Here is a 22,453-nt window from a genome sequence, read left to right as displayed (position 1 = left end):
TGACTGAATGCAAGTGATTAAAAACACACCTTAAATAAATGCCAAAGTGTTTTGTTGCACTTCCTTAGCAATACATGTCAAGTAATGGCCACTGTTTTCTGTCAAATTAATAAAATGAGCTGATTACTGTGGAGCTCTGTCCTGTAGATGTTCCAGTGTCCGAAAGCTTACAGTTACAGCTTTACCTGGAGACTCCTTCTAAAAATGCTAAGTGAATATCTCCTCTCAGAAAAACATCAACATATAAATGATTAAAAACGGAGGCTGTGTCTCAGGTGGTGGTTCGATTCTTGGCCCACATGACTCCACATGCTGAAGTGTCCTTGGGCAAGACACTGAACCCCAAGTTGCTTCTGATGGCAAGTTAGCACCTTGCATGGCAGCTCTGCTACCATTGGTGTGTGAGTGTGTGCGTGAATGGGTGAATGAGACACAGTGTAAAGCACTTTGGATAAAAGCACTATATAAGTGTGCCATTTACCATTTAAAAAATATTTTTAGAATTGGTTTATGTGGAGCATCTGCCACACAAGTCCCTGTGTAAGCTGTTATTATTGAAATGATGACAAATGCATCAATATAAATCTGTCAAAGCTAATGTAGAAAATCAATCAACACCTCCTGAGCAATCAGCATTGAGCATTCAACAGCACTGTGATATATAAAAAAAAAATCAAATAAATTCAACTTAGAGCACAATTGTTAGAAGGATTTTTCCTTTAGATTTCCAAAATTAACCCAGGAAGAGTTAATCCTATTCTTATGTCTCACTATTTTCCTGGAAACATCTGACTCACAGAACCGTAGACAAGGTAGAGACATTCAGGCAGAAGGCACTTGAAAGATAACAAATTGGAAAGCCATTGTTTTTGCCTGGGGAGAGCTGAGCAATTGCCAGCGCTATTTTCAGATCAGGGGGGAAAACGCAGCTGTGCTGATAGACATTGTAGCTATGATTTTGTCCCATCAATCACTGGAGCCTTGGTTAAAGGGTCAGCTTGCAATGAGTGTACTCTCACACACACTTAGCTGTCATTGGCAATTGGTTTTGCTCTGTACAAATTACCGCTGTCGTGCCTCATATGTTAGACACCGGTGCTGAGCTTTGGACATCTTGACTGGCAGGTGGCATCATTGATATTGACATGTATGATTATGCAACAGAACAATGACACAGATCAGCGGTGTCTTACATTACAGCGAAATACTTCTCACAGTTTCTTTTTACAGAAAGGCCTAAGGTACATCGCAATGTCCTCATTGCGAGCATTATCTTTTCCACCATCTGGAATATTAATGCACTGTCATTTGGTCTTGTGACAAATTAAAGTTTAAAAGCCACTCCGTATAAATATTAAATGAACATTTTGTCATTCGCCTCCGTTTTCTGAGTATCATAATAGAAATGGTACTAGAATGGGTGAAAACATATGCAGCGTTTCTCACCGTATATGTCAGGTCTCTGAAACATTTAAGCATGAAAAGCAGAAGTGGAATTAGAGAGATAGAGAAAATAAAATGGAGGTGGGAGGAGAGGCGGAAAATGGGCGCTTGTTTCATGAATCACTAGCTGAAGCGAGTTAGTCATCACATAGTGTCACTTCAGGGTGGAAATGATTCAGTCGCCCTGCAAACCAACACTGTAGGTTTAACTCCATCCTTCTTTGTAACTTGTGACTGGTTTAGTGAACAAAGAGCTATCACTTTACCTTCTTATTCAGTATATCATAGACCACACTTCAGAGATAATTCCATCACAACAACAAAAAAAGATGTCCGTTTCCTGATCCAGAATACCGTTAGGAGGTGTTCTGGCTGTTTATACTTTATCATCATCGTTCTGTTGCAATTACAGCCCTGCAAATAGGCCTGTTTGGAGTAGTCTCAACAGCCTGCCAAGAAGGGAATATAGCCTAGGAGTTAGTTGCCTTCTCTTAATGGTTAAAGAAAAAAGATAGACCAATGCTTAAAAGGCTTAGTAAAAGTAATAGATTTATTGCTTCGTCAAGCCTCCTCTTCCATCTTACCCTGCTAAAGACTTTATACATAGATCAAGCTGTTGGTGAAGATGGCTGCCTCGATACTCCATTTGAACTTAATCCAGGATTTAAAGCCACTCTGGTGCAGATACTCAACATTATACACTCTTGCTAAATTGTTGGAGTGCAGTTTTATCCTCTGGGGAAGCTTTGATTTTCAGTGTTTATATTGCTCTAGGACCAACTAGTTCTACACAAATCCAGATTATTTTTCCATCAAACACACTCCTGAACTCACATCTTGTATGCTTGGTTTTATTATGGTAGAGCAAAGCAGTATGGAGAGTGCTGCAGGGCGCAGAGCTCATAATCCGAAGATGGCGAATAGCACACAAGGGCCACTGGGCCAATTACATGCCGCATTAGCAGACTTTAGCTGGGATTTCATTTAGGCCCTCTGCTACAGAAGAGCATATTGATAACATGAAGTAATGGGGAGTCAGAAAGAGCCAGAATGCCATATTTGAGACAGAGGCACTAATTCAGTTCCACCTGATAAAGCAGTCACACACTTTTCACATTGCTTCAATGCTTTTGTCATAAGCACATGTAAATAATTTGATCTATACTCATTTTCAATTAATGCATTTTATTTGCATTTTAAGTTTTCACTTAAGATATAAATGGCTTTTTCACCGTTGTCCAGGTCTATATTTATTTGTACAATAGCATACTGAAAACCTGCAAAGGATGGGCAGGCTATTGAAGATACAGAATACTGATCATAGCCTGACACCTGCTGAGCTACTGAATCAGGAACGTTATAATATATTAACAATTAAATAATAATGTAAATAACCAAATCTAAACTCTGAAAGTTGTTGGTCTATCAATGTAATGGAAGCTTAACACGGAGAAGGAGGTATTTAAAAAAAAAAAAAAATTATTTGTTTTATTTATTTATTTATTTATTGTTTACTGATTTACAACATACTCATTACCCCAACTGCAGGACTCATTTCAGATTTAGTTTTGACTTGCAGTCAGAGGCAAACAGAAAAGTCACACAAGCTTGAATAATCACAATGAAATGATAAACATGAATAATCACAATGTTTCCATGTAAATTTGCCCATTTTAGACAATTCACATTTATTGTTTTAGATTTATTTGTCATTTATTTTCACCTGTTTTCACCCAATACTGTACATAATTATTTATTAATGTAGTTTTACTTATCACATGCTATTAAGATGATGTTGCATGGAGTTATGTTCATTTTCAGGCCACATGTTGTTGAAATGTGGCTTCACATTTTCACATGTAATCACATATTATTCACATCTCAAAGACATATGCTCACAAGTGAAATGTATGCTATTTTCCATCCAAAAATTGGCACCGTTTTAAAGCATGCTAAATGACTTCCATTTCTATGCTAGCTTAGTGTTTATCTTAATTAAAAATATTTTTAGTCAGGAGATTATCTCAAGTCAAACTCCACCACACTGTTTAATCTTAACCTTGACCAAAATCTTTTTGAAGGTGGGAATCAGGGTAAACTGTTTTACAAGCAAGGACTGAGTGCCATCACATGGCCAGTATGAGTTATATACTCACACTCATACATTTACCTCATTTATACAACTGAGCATTTGGGCTCAGCAGTTCCTGCTGAAAAATATAACAGAAACCATGAACAAAATTCCACTACAAATACCATTACAAAACCATTAAAACCATTAACATTACTGGTCCTTAATGGTATCCACTAGACATAATATGCCACCAATAGAAGGCAACAAATTACCAGTAGAGTCCCATAGGGACCATTACAGTTTCCATTAAAAACCCATACAATTCCCATTATAACCATTGAAAATTCTATGAGGTATTCTATTGCTGATGTTTTTTTCAGCAGGGATGGCAGCTTGACAGTGTTGGGTTTGAACTCATAACCTTCCCATGAGTAATCCAATGTCTTAACCACTGAGTTGCCCAAACAACTCAGTTATAACAAAAGTTTTAAAAGCTGTAAAATGGTATGAATGTTCAAACCACAACATTCTATGAGGTTCACAAGGTTCTGAGAATGTAGACTTCTCAATATTAAGGTTCTAGGCTACTGTTCGAAGCCCCAGTTAAGCACAGGAGTGCTGTTCCATGAATCTCATGTGAACACACTGCTTCCCACATTTTGGATCTTCTGTGCTGCAAAAAAAGGACTGCCCCTTTGTTAGTCATGTCATTAAAGTCATGTCATTGAAACTGGAAGCCTAATCTGTAAGGAACTGTACGGAAGTAAACCACTTCCATTTAAATTCAGTTAATTTCTTTAAGAAATTAACTGAATTTAAATAAAAGGTGAAGCAACCAGTATTCCTAGGGCAAAGTAGACACTTTCACTCAAAACTGGTCCATTTTAAAATAATAATAATAATAATAATAATAATAATAATAATAATAATAATAATAAACTACATGCAACAAAAAATAGCTAGTTTTCTACAGTCAGTCCCTCCAGGATTTTGCGATCACAAAAATTTACGCAAAAATCAAGGAAACTCAATATTCGGAGGAGCTTGCATTTTTCAAAATTACAGAAGATTTGGGTAAAAAAAAAAAAAGAGAGATGACATTTATTAAATATACATTCAAATATATGAAATTCATATTCAAATACTTCTCTGCTTCCAAGCCCCATACAATTAATTAATAATTTTTCATTTGAATAGTAATGAACCGATCTGAATATTAATTAATGTGCAGTTTTGTAATGCTATGTCGCTAATCTTACAAAATAGTTACATGCAGCCACATTTGGGGCAATTTGTTAATTGGGATTTTTTTTTAAATGGATATTTAAAAAATTAGAGCCCTTTTCACACATCAACAGTCATCTCGCCAAAAATGGAATATTTCAACAGACTTGTGTCAGATGATTAAAGGCAGAATATAAGATCCTAAAAAATTAAATAAATAAAACTAATAGAATTGTTTATCTTTCAAAAATGCTAACATTTAAAAAATTAATAGTATTCAAACAGTGAAATTCATTCTGACTGTCCTAAAAAAAAATACAATAAGTCTATAATGTGTCATAATGGATGAAAATCTTAATAGTGTGTTTTATAAGCAGTTAGTAGTCATGACTGTGTGTGTGTGTGGGGGGGGGGGGGGGGGTGGTCATAATGTTGGTTTCAGAAGTAAAATAGACCTCAAGAATGAAGTTCCATCAAGATTTGAATGAAAATCAAATCAAATCATGAGCTGCTTAGATATGGTCACTTCTGGATCAGAAGATGTGATGCATTTTACATATGAATGTGAATGCAGTCAGTGAGAAATCATAGCAGAGTTTTGAAAGAATTCATGCTGATTGCTCCACATCACCACTTCACCAATACAACCAGAGCTGCGGCTTATTGAAGCTCACACACTGCCTTTTACACTTACTGTGCTCTGTGGTAAACTCTGCCTTTAACATACAGTTGCAATAAAAAATATTTAACCCCCACTGCAAATCAGGTTTATTCTCAAAATTTACAGACTTGCAGCTGTTTTCAATGAACAAATCAAACAAAAGTAATTGAAATAGTTCAACATAACGAATGCTTCAAGTGGTTTCCCCAAATTCAACTGAAAATGCAATTCATAATGACTTCTCTCAGTTTCTTTTTCAGTTGCATTTTCAGATGAATTTGGGGAAACCACTTGAAGTATTCGTTATGTTGAAGTATTTCAATTACTTTTGTTTGAATTGTTCATTGCACACAGCTGAAAAACTATAAATTTTGATATTAAACCTGATTTGCAATGGTGGTTGAATAATTTTGATTGCAACTGTAGCTGTGACTGAATTCAAACATCCAAAAATGCAGGGAGGAAAAGTCTAATTGTGACCAAAATATTTTTTTCTACCTATAACATACTTTAATGTCACTATTTTAACAAAACAATATGACTGTCATGTTTTTGGATATGTGCCATAGCGAAACAAACATAAGCTTAATAGACAAACAGTATAAATACCAACTATCAAATTTTCTGCGATATACACAGTTTGTTGCTTACTCTATAGAAATGACAATTGACAAAATTGCATGTAATGAGAGAATAATTAATCAATGATTATTTCAGAATGCAAGTGCAAACGGTAATCACTTGAGTAAAGAGATAACAATGAGGTCACGAGTCACCTTTACCTCATGAGAAGAGCCTAGGTAGATTCATGTGGACGATGCTTATGATCAAAATGATTACACATTTTCCATTGTAAATGGTCTTATTTATTATGTTTACATTTTATTTATTGCATATTCAATTATATGCTGATTAAATCAATAAATATTAGTTGCTTTTAGACAAAGTGTTGGTGTTTTTCGGGGATTATTTGGATTTGTTTTGATTTCAGACTGTGGAAAGAGTACATTTAACAATGCCCATTTTGTAAGGCCAAATTCTTTGCTTGTTATGTCCCATATTGTCCACTATAGCATTTATCCTCTTTAGCATGTTAAGGATAACAGACTTTAAGCACGGTATCTGAACTTATTCTTTTCCATTTCAGCAGTTTTGTTGTAGTACCTTGAGGCTGTCTGTTAGTAGAGAAGCCTGGGTTGTTTTTTGAGACTGGCACTCCAGAGAAAAAGTCATTGATATCTGGCAAACCTGTCTCCACAGTGCTACATAAATTCCCTCAAGCCTTTAACAGTGTTTCTATCACTGTAAAACATTCCTCAAGGGTTGTCATTTCCTAGTCAGGATTGTCAATACGAATGTAGTAGCCTACAAAAATGAAACACATTCCCCCCAGTACCACATTCTAGCTTCCCAACTGATTGAAAGTGTTCGTTTCAGCTCACAATGTGTCGGGCATAATGACTGTAGGAGCAGATCTCCTCTCCACAGGGAGCTCGCTATATGATGAATGTATGCTTCAGCCTCAGATGGTCAGCCAAATCTGAAAATAGAACAGCAGATCTCTTTGTCTGACATGCAAATGAACACTGTCTTCTTTTCATCTCTCAAAGGCAGTAAGACAGTATTGGGAGTGGATAGACTCACTCACTTGTGGCCAAATTATGCAATATTGCTTCCTCCCCCATCATGGACTGTGAGAAATTAAATTTGAAAGCAATATTCTTCTCTCCCAATGCGACTGCAACTATTTACAGCTCTAAAACTACACAGGGATTTTTCAACAAAGATGAAGCTTATTTCCACACCATTTGAACCATTTTGGAGAGTATTGATTTTAAACACCACTTGCTGAAGACTATTATTTTTTAAAGCTTTTCTAATTATTGTGGCATCTGGAAATTTAGCAGGATTCACACATTGCCAATGCAACCCCTCCACATTAGCTCTGGTCACACAAAGGTTATTTTGCAGCCTAAAACTCTCAGCCAAACCCCAGAGTTGGCATCTTTATATCCAGGTCCTTTGTCATTATGGGAATGAGTTGCTATGAGTAACTACATGAAAATCACTTAGCTTAGTTTATGTGCACCATCTTAATGCTTAAATGCATCAATCATGTGTTGAATTGTAAATTTTATAAAGGTTTAAAGGAAAGGGCTTGTTTCCTTAAAACATTACTAGTGACAGATTCATTAATAGTGACAGAATAAGATATTTTTCTATATTGAATAAAGCATCCTGCAAGGATCTGTATAGTGTCATGGAATTTCACCTGCCATGCTTGTGTGTGTGTGTGTGTGTGTGTGTGTGTGTGTGTGTGTGTGTGTGTGTGTGTGTGTGTGTGTGTGTGTGTGTGTGTGTGTGTGTATGTGTGTGTGTGTGTTTTGGACTGTTTCACATTAGTTCTCTAGCTAGCTGGACTACGTCACACATATTTTGACAGATTCTATTGACTTCTTGTCACTGCTCATACACTGTCACATGCAATCCTCACTGAGATTTTAGGAGTACTTTTGTCTTTGGAAAATACACAATATATACAGTACCTGAAGAAGAATCCAGGGAGTAACTGCAGAGTATTTTAATAATGATTGTAGGTGTGTGCATGTGGCACCCTGGGATGATCTGTTAGTCAAGGTTTAATCTTGAGCTTGAGTTATTGTCTGTGTGGAGTTTCACATATTCCCCCCATGATTGTGTATTCCCACCTCTTTTCTAGATTTCCTGGGATTAGCTCCAGATCCAAAATTATTTACCCCAAAAAATGTTAAAAGTCATGGTTGCATAAATATTCACCCCCACTTGCTGTGAACCCCCTTAATTAGTTTTTAGACATCACATCATTAGTTTAATGTCATAAATCTACACAAAATAGCTCATAATATTGAGGTGAGGAGGGGATCTATATAGTTTAGAAAAATTATTTACCAAAAAAAATGGTAAAAGTAATGATTGCATAAGTGCTCACTTTTCCACACTTGCACCTGCTACCAAGAAGCTATCAAAACAAGTTGATCTAAATATGATCTAAAATACTTTTATGTAGAGCTTATTTTAGAGCATAAAAACATGTTCAATGTTTGTTTTAATAAAATAAATAAATAAGAGATCACTATCCATGAAGAGGGTAACATTACTTCACAAAAGCTAGAGTGACCATATTCTGTTTTTCCAAAAAGAGGACACCTTTTTTAGGAGGTGTAGGGGTTTTAATAGTGTTCAAAACTGTGGTACTATGAATGCAGACTTTAATATACTGAAAAAGACAGCTAATTAGCATCACATTAATGTATATAAATAAAATTGGTTTCACTCTACCCATGTTTTACATTTTTTACTATATTTTTTTGAATGTACATAGAATAAAATAAAATATCAGATGCTATGAGTGAACCTTCTACCATCATTTACACATTTGAATGGCCATGTAATACGAAGCAATGTGAAAACATGAATTTAAAAATAACCTTATATGGCCATGGGCATTGTTTCAACTCAGGACAGCTGTCATTTGCTGCTATTGTCAAGCAACTGTTTTTGCTGAGAGTAGGTTAACGGTTGAAAGGCAAGAATTTGGCCAGTAGTTGCTGCAAGCCTTTTATAATCGACCAATTGGTGTGCGCGAAGGTGGGAATTACAGAGAGGGGTTAAAGCAATGCAAATATGCACACACATGATGCAGTATTTAGACCACAAACACATCATAATGAAACTAAAGCCAAATCCCAGACATTTTCTCAAATTTAGAAATCCCGGCCGGACGCTTTTTTTGGTCTGAAAAAGAGGACATGTCCGGGAAAAAGAGGACGTTGGGTCCCTAACAAAAGCATTTCAGAGAACAATTTGAGTTAAAATTTATTTTATGCATGCACCAGGTTGCTCACGTGAGCCACAACAGGCAAGAGAGAACCAGAACTGTAATCATGCAGTTGTCTATATTGTGTTATGTCAAAGGATTTTTTTAAAAAATGTGGTTTTAAATAAAAATAATTGTAATCCTTTGTTTTTATCATAGGATTTGTATTGGAAAATTGCATTTTTACATAACACCCCATCCAGCAACCCCAACAAAATAATCACAGCCAAAACCAAAAGAAAGGGGGAAACAAAAAACAACAACAAACAAACAACCAGAAAAACAAAAACAAACAAACAAACAAAAAAGGTAAGATGATTAGTATTTACCGTCTACCTTTCCTCAATCCACCTCCAGGGTGCGTACATCATTGAAGCAGGTAATAAATTGTTGCCATTTTCCCAAAAATGATTCACCCCTGCCTGTGATGTTGTACTTGATTTTTTCAAGTTTTAAAAAGAACAGTAAATCTTTAAGCCAGACTGAAATAGAAGGGGGTTGTGGAGCAGTCCAAGACAGAAATATTCTGCGCCGAGCAAGTAACGATGCAAAAGCCACAACACTAGCTTGTTTATGGTTCAGAGGCTGAAGCTGAGATGGAACACCAAAGATGGCAATTAAACTGCAAACATCCAATTTGATTTTAAGAATGTTGAACATAGTTTCGAAGAAAGAGTTCCAAAAGTTCCGCAGTTTGGGACAGAGTGCAAACAAAAATAATTGTAATCCTGATAGTATTCCTTTTTTTTTTATTTAATTTTATTTTTTTTTACAAAATGTACCTGTAATCTGATTCATTTGTTTTTAGTTACTAGTTTTTAGTGTCCTGATTCCGTTATTCATCAAGCCTGTTTATTTATTTATTTTTTATTTCAGCCACTGCATCATTGGAAACATATTTTCGATTAGTTTGTGTGATGACATATACTATGCATGTTTCCTTATGAACCATACTTACTATTGTAGAAATACATTAAATCGCATTTATTTTTAAGCTTTACTTTCTCATTGCTCAGAACCGGAAAGCTTAGTTTCTAGATGACCCGCATTCATGAACATATCCAATCCTATCCCTATTTAGAAGCTCAAAATGGAAGGAATTTCTCAAAATGTTAATCATTTATGTATTTATGATAGTTTTTATACTGAAACATGGCATAGTAAAGAATTAAAGGATACATAAATGGTAATCCAATAAGCTGTTTTGTAAAAGTCTGTCTCTGAAGAGTGTGATTACAGTGAAGATTTTTGAAGATTTTGATAGTAACATTATCCAACAACTAGATTTTTGGGGGATTTTAAGTAAGCAAATGTGTACATAGTAAGTAAGTAAGTAAGTATATAAGTAACTGGCAAACAGCAAGGGAAAAGCGCAGACATAATGGATTGAAAGATTAATAGACAAAGAAGGCCAGCAAAAAAAGTGTGCATTGAGCCTAGATTTAAAAGCAGAAATGGATGGAGCACTTTCAATGTCAAGTGGCAACTGGTTCCATAGGTGTGGAGCAGCAACTGTAAAGGCTCTGTCATGTTTCAGTTTGAGACATGACTGTGAGACATGCAAGAGAACTTTGTAGGCAGATCAAGACCTAGTAGCTGAATGCAAACACATAAGGTCTGTGATATAAGATGGGGCCTGCCCATTAAGAGCCTTAAAAACAATCAGCAGGATCTTAAACTGAATTGTAAAATGGACAGGGAGCCACTGAAGGGAAGCCAGAACTAGGGTAATGTGATCATGCTTTTTAGTAACAGTCAGCAGTCTTGCAGCTGCATTCTGGACCATCTGCAAGTGTGTTAGTAAGGCCTGGCTAACACCTAGATAAAGGGAATTGTAGTACTTCAGTTGTGATGTAATAAAGGCATGGATGATGTTTTCCAGATCATGGAATGACAGAAATTTTCATTTGGAAATAATTCTTAACTCGTAGAGGCTATTTTTAATGACAAAACTGATTTGCTTATCAAGGCAGAGCTCAGAATCAAGGATAATACCCAGGTTTTGTGCATATGACTTACATATGGGGTGAGGTGGTCTAACTTGCTGGTGAGACAGCTTTTGGTCTGAAATATCTTTTATACATATTTACATACAGTGAGGGAAAAAAGTATTTGATCCCCTGCTGATTTTGTACGTTTGCCCACTGACAAAGAAATGATCAGTCTATAATTTTAATGGTAGTTGTATTTGAACAGTGAGAGACAGAATAACAACAAAAAAATCCAGAAAAACGCATGTCAAAAATTTTATAAATTAATTTGCATTTTAATGAGGGAAAAAAGTATTTGACCCCCTCTCAATCAGAAAGATTTCTGGCTCCCAGGTGTCTTTTATACAGGTAACGAGCTGAGATTAGGAGCACACTCTTAAAGGGAGTGCTCCTAATATCAGTTTGTTACCTGTATAAAAGACACCTGTCCACAGAAGCAATCAATCAATCAGATTCCAAACTCTCCACCATGGCCAAGACCAAAGAGCTCTCCAAGGATGTCAGGGACAAGACTGTAGACCTACACAAGTCTGGAATGGGCTACAAGACCATTGCCAAGCAGCTTGGTGAGAAGGGGACAACAGTTGGTGTGATTATTCGCAAATGGAAGAAGCACAAAAGAACTGTCAATCTCCCTCGGCCTGGGGCTCCATGCAAGATCTCACCTCGTGGAGTTGCATTGATCATGAGAACAGTGAGGAATCAGCCCAGAACTACACGGGAGGATCCTGTCAATGATCTCAAGGCAGCTGGGACCATAGTCACCAAGAAAACAATTGGTAACACACTACGCCGTGAAGGACTGAAATCCTGCAGCGCGCGCAAGGTCCGCTGCTCAAGAAAGCACATATACATGCCCGTCTGAAGTTTGCCAATGAACATCTGAATGATTCAGAGGACAACTGGGTGAAAGTGTTGAGGTCAGATGAGCCAAAATGGAGCTCTTTGGCATCAACTCAACTCGCCGTGTTTGGAGGAGGAGGAATGCTGCCTATGACCCCTGGAACACCATCCCCACCGTCAAACATGGAGGTGGAAACATTATGCTTTGGGGGTGTTTTTCTGCTAAGGGGACAGGACAACTTCACCGCATCAAAGGGACGATGGACGGGGCCATGTACCGTCAAATCTTGGGTGAAAACCTCCTTCCCTCAGACAGGGCATTGAAAATGGGTCGTGGATGGGTATTCCAGCATGACAATGACCCAAAACACACGGCCAAGGCAACAAAGGAGTGGCTCAAGAAGAACCACATTAAGGTCCTGGAGTGAAATAGGCAGTCTCCAGACCTAAATCCCATAGAAAATCTGTGGAGAGAGCTGAAGGTTCGAGTTGCCAAACGTCAGCCTCGAAACCTTAATGATTTGGAGAAGATCTGCAAAGAGGAGTGGGACAAAATCCCTCCTGAGATGTGTGCAAACCTGGTGGCCAACTACAAGAAACGTCTGACCTCTGTGATTGCCAACAAGGGTTTTTAAACCAAGTACTAAGTCATGTTTTGCAGAGGGGTCAAATACTTATTTCCCTCATTAAAATGCAAATCAATTTATAACATTTTTGACATGCGTTTTTCTGGATTTTTTTGTTGTTATTCTGTCTCTCACTGTTCAAATAAATCTACCATTAAAGTTATAGACGGATCATTTCTTTGTCAGTGGGCAAACGTACAAAATCAGCAGGGGATCAAATACTTTTTTCCCTCACTGTATGTACACAACAAATTTGATGAAGCCTCATTTGCATGAATAAATGCAATTTAAAAATCCCTGCTGAAAAAAAGCCCTTAAGAGAGAGTGTCGCGTCAATGGAAGTTCAAAATGATTGATTATCACATGATTCATGTAGACTTCAGATAGTTTCAGGAAGTTATTTGCAGGCTATTTGAATCCATAGAATTAGAGAGACAGAACTCTGATTTTTGGTAATTAGTAGCCAATAAATTAATTGATTTAAAATATTTATTTAAAACACCGACGTGTATGAAGTGTGTGTATATAGTTATATCAATGTTTTAAAAAATTATAAAATCCACTAATTATTACATAATGGAATCTGAGACAGAAGCAATTGCAGGTATGGTAGTTTAATGAGACAACAAATCCTAAAGGTCAGGCAGAATTCGAGAAACATTAACAGGTCAACAATCATGAAGACAATCCAAAACAGACAAGGCAGAGAATTAAGATCGAGGGAATAAACACGTTTAAAAAAAAAAAAAAAAACAGAACCGCAAACACTAGATAAGGCTTGGTAATAACAGAGATAAGATCAACTGAGCATATACTTCACAACTGAAGAGTGCTTGAATAGTCTCTTTTAAGGAGTGGCATGAGTGTGTGTATGATTGGAAACAGGTGTCTCTAATTAGAACTCTGGGGATGTCCTATGTACCTTGGGCCAAGCTTTTTGCAGGTTTGTGGCTGTCTGAGTCGAGAGCCAGACTCAGGCTGGTATCAAGGATGACGTAGGGAGTACTGGACGTACTCGGCCCAGGGAATGAATCTGGACCAGTCTTCAGGGTTTGCTGCACAGAATGTCCAAAGAAACTTGTGGATAGTAACTTGAGGTTAGGTTGACAGTGGTCCTCATCATGCTCATGAAACTGGACCAGACTCAAGACGTGATTGGAGACCACAAAGTATTTGAAAACCACCCCAGGGATCCCAAAGTATCTGAAAATATTTTGGAACAGCAGCTCAGCCGTTGTGAAGGTGGATGGGATGGATGGTACTGCTATTAGACACAGTGATTTGGAGAAGCAATCAGTGACCACTAAGATGGTTGTGTTACCCTGAGACCCTGGCAGGTCTGTGATTAAGTCGACAAAGATGTGGGACCATGGGTGTTCAGGTATCGGCAGAGGATTGAGTTTTCAAGCTGGCAATGTTCGAGGAGCCTTTGACTGGGCACATGTTGAGCATGAAGATACTATGTGATGCACATCCTTAAGCATACTGTATTGACCTCTGGGTAGGCCCATGAAATGAGTTCCACCCGGTCCTGATCTGGAACAAACAGTTTCCCTGGAGGCCATGCGGCGGGGATCCGTTATCTTGGTGTTCTTGCCAGGGCCTGATCCAATTCCCATTCAATGAAGCTGATTAGACATGAATTCAATTCAATTCAACTATTTGTATAGCGCTTTACAATAGACATTGTCTCAAAGCAGCTTTACAGAAATATCAACATGGTATACAGATATTAAAGGTGTGAATTTATCCCAACTGAGGAAGCCACTGAGTGGCGACGGTGGCAAGGAAAAACTCCCTAAGATGGTAGAATTAATTCATTGTGGCTATGTCGTTCTTCTGTGCTGTGTAGACGGGAAAAGGCATCAGTCTTGAAAAAGAACAAAGACCAGAGAGCTTAACGTGGTTTCAGACGTTTGGCGGTGCGGAGATATTCAAGGTTCTTATGGTCTGTGAAGATGGTGAAAGGATACATTGCTCCCTCGAGCCAATGTCGCCACTCCTTGAGCACTATTCAAATTAAAAACTGCTTGAAACATGTTCATACACATATGATCATATATATTTAATGTATTTTGACTTTTGCTATGTACTTATTTACAACAATGGATTTATAAACAAGGGCGAACGGTGGCTTAGTGGTTAGCATGTTCGCCTCACACCTCCATAGTCGGGGGTTTGATTCCCACTGTGGCCCTGTGTGTGTGGAGTTTGCATGTTCTCCCCGTGCTGCGTGGGTCCCCTCTGGGTACTTCGGTTTCCTCCCCCAGTCCAAAGACATGCATGGTAGGCTGAGTGGCATGTCCAAAGTGTCCGTAGTGTAAGAATAGGTGTGTGAATGTGTGTATGTGTTTGTTTGCCTTGTGATGGATTGGCACCCTGTCCAGGGTGTAAACTGCGTAGTACCTGATGCTCCCTGGCATAGGCTCCAGGTTTCCCCGTGATCCTGAAAAGGAGTAAGCGGTATAGAAGATGGTTTAATGGATGGATGGATTTATAAATTTCTAATAAACTGAAAAGCATGTCAAGCATTTTGTCTGTGTCCTTTCCTCCAAATTGCCCTTGTACACCATGTACACCATGGTTTGCTGTGCTGCATGTGGATGCTCCAATCACGCAGAGAAAGGAGTATGAATGTATGGTTTAACTACTGACACGAAGAGGATAAAAAATGGTTGACTGATATCAGCAGGAGCAATCTAAATCTAACAAAATTACACAACAAAAAAATTTGTGAGGTAATCATACTTAAGTATATTTGCACTTTTTCACAAAGACCACACCATGGGAAATTTTAATATAAGGTTTATTAAAAAATAAGGAACAGTGAAAGACTCTCACCCAGAGCTGAGACTCATGGTGAGGGTACTGTCTCATTGCAGAGAGCCTTCAGGCCATTGTGTCATGTTCTTGGTTGTCTTTTAACTATGTATAAAGTGTTCCCTAACACTGTGCATTTAACCACTATGGGATATGTACAGTATGTGGATAGAGAAAAAGGAGTTGTGTGTGGGAAGTAAACTCAATCACTTTGCAGGCATATTTTGAGGCAGACCAGTTTGTCAGGACCAAAAAGGCCAACACCAGATGTTATTATTCCCACTATCTTTGTGCATTGTCCTGTGGTCAAAATTAGGAGGACCCCTGCACCACGATGTGCCCCTATACCTATAAACATAGAGCACATTGCTGCTGATCACAGCTATAGTGTTATAGGTGACACAGGTATAATATGTATGAACTCTTACTAATTGTAGTAATATTTCTTATTCTGAAGTGATATTATTTTCAATATTTAAAAATTAGCAGTACTTCTGCCTATATCAGTTCCAAAGAAAGAAGTGATGAGGACACTGAAAGATATATCAATATGATGCATCGTAAAAAATATCTCTGTTCCTACAATAAGGAATTTTATTATTTATTATACATGTAATAAGGAATAAAATGGATATCTTCATACCACTTCCACCCACCACTATCACACGCCCCAATGTTATGTTTAACTAATATTTAACTCCCCCACCATGCGAAAAAAAAAATCACGTTTAGAGTCCTTTTCCTCTAATTTCACAACCATAGATGTTTAAGAGAATAAATTTTTACAATTAATTTAATAGACTGCTCATGGTTGCATGGGAATCCAGTGCATGAGTCCATTGGAGTGATCGGAGATGACGCAACTCTCTCTCTCTCTCAAGGGCTCTGGTCTAGTGGATACCATGATGGACCAATAATGGCAGTGGTAATGGTTGTAATGGTTAGCTGATGGTTTATAATGGTATTTGTAATGGAAAATACTAGAATTTCTGTGATGGTTTCTATTGGGGTTTATTTTTCATCATGTATGTAGTGTGTTGTAAGATTTCAGTGTAAATAAAATTTTATTTACATACATGCTTCAGAGGTCCATTATTTGGCTTATGCCAAATGTATATATCATATTTAATATTACATATATTATATTTCAGTCTAATTCCTACCCAAAAAGCTCCATAAGGAAAAGCTGAGCTTTCAAAATGTAGATGCACAGATACACATACAGATAGAACACTACATTAAACATTCAAAAAAAAATATCATAGGACAGTGAACAACCAAGAGCAGTGCAGCAGGTTATTCGTCTACTCAGTGAGTTAAATGAAGTTTAACCTGCTAACACGAGGCAAATTGAATTGAAAGACAGCTTAGACGGGTTTAGCCGCGCGCCATAGAAGACAGGAGACGAGGAAAGATCTGATTTGGTGGAAGAGACCAAAGACAACAAAGCAGAGGGGGGGTTCACTTATGTGGCTGAGGAAATATGAATAAAAAATAAAATAATGATAAAATCGTGTTTATATGAAATATCTGACAAATATTCATATTTAATGATGGAAAGGTGTATATAAGTCAGGTAGAACCATATGAACATGACAGAACGTAAGTTTAGTTGATCGTGTTTGGCATTGATTGTGGATTCGCCCACAAGCTGCAAGCTGAGACGCCGCGAGCCGGTGGATCCCGCAAGATGGACTTTCACATGTCAAACACTTCGCCGGCGAATTAATCCTTAACGCTTCTCTCTGTGGACAATCTACAGACACACGAGTAAAAAAAAAAAAAAAAAAAAAACCCAAAACACTAATTTCCAAGAGGAACCTGCTCTCCTGGGTTTGTGAGACTGTGTGTAAATGGAGGTGGTGCACATGGCAGAAGAAGAGAAGTGAATTGATTGATGAACTGATTGATTGATTGCACGGTGTTTTAAACCGACGCGCGCGGCGACATTTTTTTGTTGTTGAAAAATCAATCGGAATTTTTGTTAGTTTGTTAGCTCACACGGACAATGGCGGCAATAACGAGCCCGGAATCTAGCGCTCAGCCCCGGGTCTATTTCCAGACGCCTCCTGGTACTGAAGAAGAAGTTCCACAGAAGCAAGGACGAGTGACGGTGAAATATGACCGAAAGGAGCTGAGGAGGAGGCTGAATTTGGAGGAGTGGATAGTTAGTCAGTTAATGACTTTATACGACTGCGAGGTAGGAATGAAACGATTCACCGAGCAGCATCATTCTGACACAGTGTGCATCCTTTGTTGTAAGGATTCAGTCCTCAGTCGTGTCCTTTCTCATTGTCTCCTTGTCGTATCTAATTCACATCCAGATGTTAGTCGTTTTCGTTTACATTACCCGGAATATTGTCTTCAGTTTGACTATTTGTGACATTATTATTATTTTACCGGCTGTGTGGTTTGGAGCTACATGGAAGGGCGTGGCCACATCCAACTCCAGACAAAGCCATAAAACAAAGGTGACCATGCAGGTGATGACAAAAGGATGATCCCAGTTTACATGTCAGTAATGATAATCATAATGATATCCAGGCTTATAACCTTAATTACATTACACTGTAATGTGTTTATATCTATATACACTTAAACGCTTTCACGTTTTTTTCCATGAAAAGAATCAGCTTATAACTAGTTCAGTCTCAGTCCATAAACTAAAACAGTCAGCCCTTTCTTCCAATATATCTACCTGACATTATTTCATATGCACGTGCATATTCACCTAGATGTTCTGCTTGTGAGGATTTTTTTTTTTTTTTTTTTTTTTAAAGAAACTTCCCTTCAGCCAGAGATGATGTCATCTCTTCGGATATGCAGAGCGAGGTGGAAATAGTGGGTGAACAAATCCGACCCAGATTATTGTCATGAACAGAGCTTTGTTCTCACTGAAAGCACTTTTGAACTGGGATCTGTATTTATGTATGTATGTATGTATTTATTTATTTATTTATTTATTTCTGTGTAAGACGTTTAACCATGCTGCTTAGCCCTGTGTCTTGTGATATTCCTTAGGTAACTATGTCTAATTGTCCCATGTTCACACCAGATCTTTTAACAAGGAATCATTTTCAAGCACTTTCTCTTTTTTTCTGTTTTCTTTTTTTTTGGGGGGGGTCACATTTAAGGAGGTCATATTTAAGGAGGTCATGAGGCCATGCATTTTTTTTTTCTTCAGTCATGGCATTCAGGGACTGCTTGTGTAAACGAGTTTTGTCTTTTGTGCAACAAAGAGCAGCAGCAGCACCACCAATGAAAAACACACAGAAGTAGGTAAGAGTTAGTGAGGCTGGGGCTGATTTCTTTCAAGCCCAGGATGTAGATTCAAGGCACCCGCGCACATATTCTGCCAGTCCCCAGTAGGTGTTCTTACTACTGCTTGCAATAGTAACATTTATCATGGGTGGCGCCACTAGCCTTCCACTGTTGACAGCAAACAAGTTTTCTTGTTGCTAAAATGAAACCTTGAGGGAGAGCGTTTTGTATATATGCATGGTGTATATATGCATCATGTCTTGTGACATTTAGACAATACAGCGTGCACACTTTGCCATTCCTGTCATCTATTTGCGGTGAAAGCACAAGCACCAATTAGCTGACTGTAGCATGTTTAAAGCAAAATAATAGCTAGCGAGCACAGGAGGCTATGGATTACATGTGCTCTACTGTCTTCACTCCGATTGGTAGTCACTGCACCAAGTCACACCAGGTTTACATAGTTAAACTTTTCTCAACTTTGTCATGTCTCTGGACACGCCCACATCTACTCGCCAACGGTCGCTGTGGCTCACGTCAGCAGAAGTTGCCAGCTCTCATTGAAGATGAATGATCTCCAGTTGCTTTGTCGCTGCGAGTCGCTGTATATGTGAACGTACCTTTATGCAGCTTATCAGTGGCAGTCGTGTTTGGTCATTACCCACTAGATTTGGTCTCCATTTGGGCTGGTATCTTTCATCCACCTCACTGACACATCTGTAATACACCAGTAGTGATTGAAGAGGTGCACATGAAATATAGTCATGTGTGTAATGAACTCTATATCCATGTATTATTCACTCTCATGCTTTTTTTTTTTTTTTTTTTTTTCCTCAAAATGCATTTGGAGTGAAAAGTAAAACTAGTTAGACTAATCACCCATTAAAATCACACCGACTAATCACAAAACTAGATGGACAAATCGCACAAATGACTTAAAAGGACAAAAATCACGACCATAAAGTTAGTGGGGTTTTTTTTAGGAGGGTGGGTGGTTGAAAGGGTAACGACTGTTCAGTATTTTTGGTATTCAGAGGAAGCACAGCATGAAGCCAGCAGAGCATTATACAAACATTGTCCCACATCATTTTTATTATCTCAGTGAGACCTCGTGGTATAATGTATTGTTCAGCCTTAATAGTTTCATTGCAGAGCTATTGATGGATTATAATTTAGCTCTTGCATCTAATATCACCACCAGCCCTCACTGATACCATTTATCAAAGCTCTGAGTGTCAAACGATACTTGATACTGATCCGACACTACTACTTCAGCCAATTTTCAGCAAATATCAGAGGCTCAATAGTGAAGGGCATTAAGACAGTCTGTGTCCACTCGCATGATCTGTGTCTCGTCAATCCAAGCCAGTATCGGACTTGTGCTTTTAGTGTTAGCCTGAAAAATGGAGGCAAGCAATTCCTGTGATTGCTTAGTGATTACAATTCAAAGCAAGTATTTATTATTATTATTATTATTATTATTATTATTATTATTATCAGTTTAAATCCATAGATCACCAGAAAACCACTCCTGGGCCCTTGTGCAAGCCCAGAAGTTCTCGACTGCTTTGAATATGATGTGCCTTCTGAATAAATAAATGTAAATGCCATCAGTAAGTTCACGTTATCTGACAGGAGCACCTATCCAGAAAATTGCTCCAGTCCCAGAAATGTTTGTTCAAGTTTAGTCATCATTGGGAAATGTACATGTTATGTCACAACAAACTGAAACTCTATTTAATGTCAAATGTAGCCTAGCTAAAGGCGTAACGATGAGAAATGTACAGTGACATCATACTGAACTCGGACGCTTTTTTCAGTTCCATTTTCCTCCTTAAAGGTTTGGAAGAAGGCCATCATTTGGCCTGCAAATATCTGTTCCCTCATTACTGCTGTAGCCTGATGTGACTCATTTCCTTTTTCACGCTACAGCAAATTAGATGCCTTTAAAATGATGTGGGGGAGTTTGTTGTTGCACTCGCTGACCACTGAACTGTGCATCCTATTTTTAAAAACTCAATTCAATGTACTGCATATTTATACTGCATTTGCTATAAATAATATATAATAAAATACTTCAGTATGTATGAAACTTAATATGCTGCTAGATATGCCCTGTAAAAAAAACAAAAAAAAACAAAAAAAAACACTTATGGCCTTTTTATCATTTACAGTTGCAGTAAAAATTATTCAACCCACATTGCAAACTGGAGAAGTCGTCATAAGTTGCATTTTCAGCTGAATTTGGGGAAACCACTTGAAGCATTCGTTGTGTTGAACTATTTCAATTGCTTTTGTTTGATTTGTTCATTGAAAACAGCTGACAGTCTTTAAATTTTGACAATAAACCTGATTTGCAGTGGGGGTTGAATCATTTTTATTGCAACTATGTTAAAGGCAGAGTTTCCCACAGAGCACAGTAAGTGTAAAAGGCAGTGTGTGAGCTTCATTAAGCCGCAGCTCTGGCTGAATCGGTGAGGTGGTGATGTGGCGCAAAACAGCTCAGCGTGAATTCTTTCATAACTCTGCTCTGATATCTGATTTCTCACTGACTGCGTTCACATTCGTATGTAAAATGCATCACATCTTCTGATCCAGAAGTGACCATATCTAAGCAGCTCATGATTTGATTTGATTTTGATTCAAATCTTGATTGAACTTCATTCTTGAGGTTTATTTTACTTCTGCAACCAACATTATGACCACCCCCCCCCCCACACACACACACACAGTCATGACTACTAACTGCTTATAAAACACACTATTAAGATTTTCATCCATTATGACACATTATAGACTTATTGTATTTTTTTTTTTATTAGGACAGTCAGAATGAATTTCACTGTTTGAATACTATTAATTTTCTAAATGTTTGCATTTTTGAGATTCAAGATCTCATATTCTGCCTTTAATCATCTGACACAAGTCTGTTGAAATATTCCATTCTTGGCCAAATGACTCTTGATGTGTGAAAAGGGCTCTAATTTTTTAAATGTCCATTTAAAAAAAAATCCCAATTAACAAATTGTCCTAAATGTGGCTGCATGTAACTATTTTGTAAGATTAGAGATATAACATTACAAAACTGCACATTAATTAATATTCAGATCGGTTCATTACTATTCAAATGAAAAATTAAGTAATTGTATGGAGCTTGGAAGCAGAGAAGTATTTGAATATGAATTTCATATATTTTAATGTATATTTAATAAATGTCATCATTTTTTTTTTTTTTTTTTTTTTAAACCCAAATCTGCTGTAATTTTGAAAAATGCAAGCTCCTCCGAATATTGAGTTTCCTTGATTTTTGTGTAAATTTTTGTGATCACAAAATCCTGGAGGGACTGACTGTAGAAAACTAGCTATAGTTTTATAACATGTAAAACGGGTACATGAAAGGAGTATTCAAAAAGCGACTCGTAAACGCCTTAATCACATTATTTTACTCAGAGTAAGGTCAATAATTAGATTACTGCTGTCCATGTAAACGTAGTCAGTGACATACAAGACCAAAGATCCTTATTCCTCAATTCGAATTAAGAAAATGGTTTCATTTCTCTGGGGCTCGGCCAGAAGAACTTATTTGCTCCATTTCAGTGCATGCACTTGACTTCCACGTTAATTTCCTCCACCTTTAATATTATGCCAGGGTAG

The 22,453-nt window shown here is 37.6% G+C and overlaps 1 protein-coding gene across 1 annotated transcript in view; it reads left to right on the top strand.

Moving 5' to 3' along the window:
* Positions 1-17,183: 17,183 nt before the first annotated feature.
* The window catches only part of ppp1r14ba (protein phosphatase 1, regulatory (inhibitor) subunit 14Ba), a 16,130-nt gene continuing 10,860 nt past the window's right edge, over positions 17,184-22,453 (top strand). Inside the window, exon 1 of the mRNA XM_017493326.3 lies at positions 17,184-17,738. Coding sequence (XP_017348815.1) covers positions 17,547-17,738 — 192 coding nt within the window. The 5' untranslated portion in view covers positions 17,184-17,546. The remainder of the gene's footprint in view (positions 17,739-22,453) is intronic.

This window comes from Ictalurus punctatus, chromosome 18, assembly GCF_001660625.3.
Source record: "Ictalurus punctatus breed USDA103 chromosome 18, Coco_2.0, whole genome shotgun sequence".
Lineage (NCBI taxonomy): Eukaryota > Metazoa > Chordata > Actinopteri > Siluriformes > Ictaluridae > Ictalurus > Ictalurus punctatus.
The sequence above is the reverse complement of the archived record's forward strand: the minus strand, read 5'-3'. Positions and strand labels throughout refer to the sequence as shown.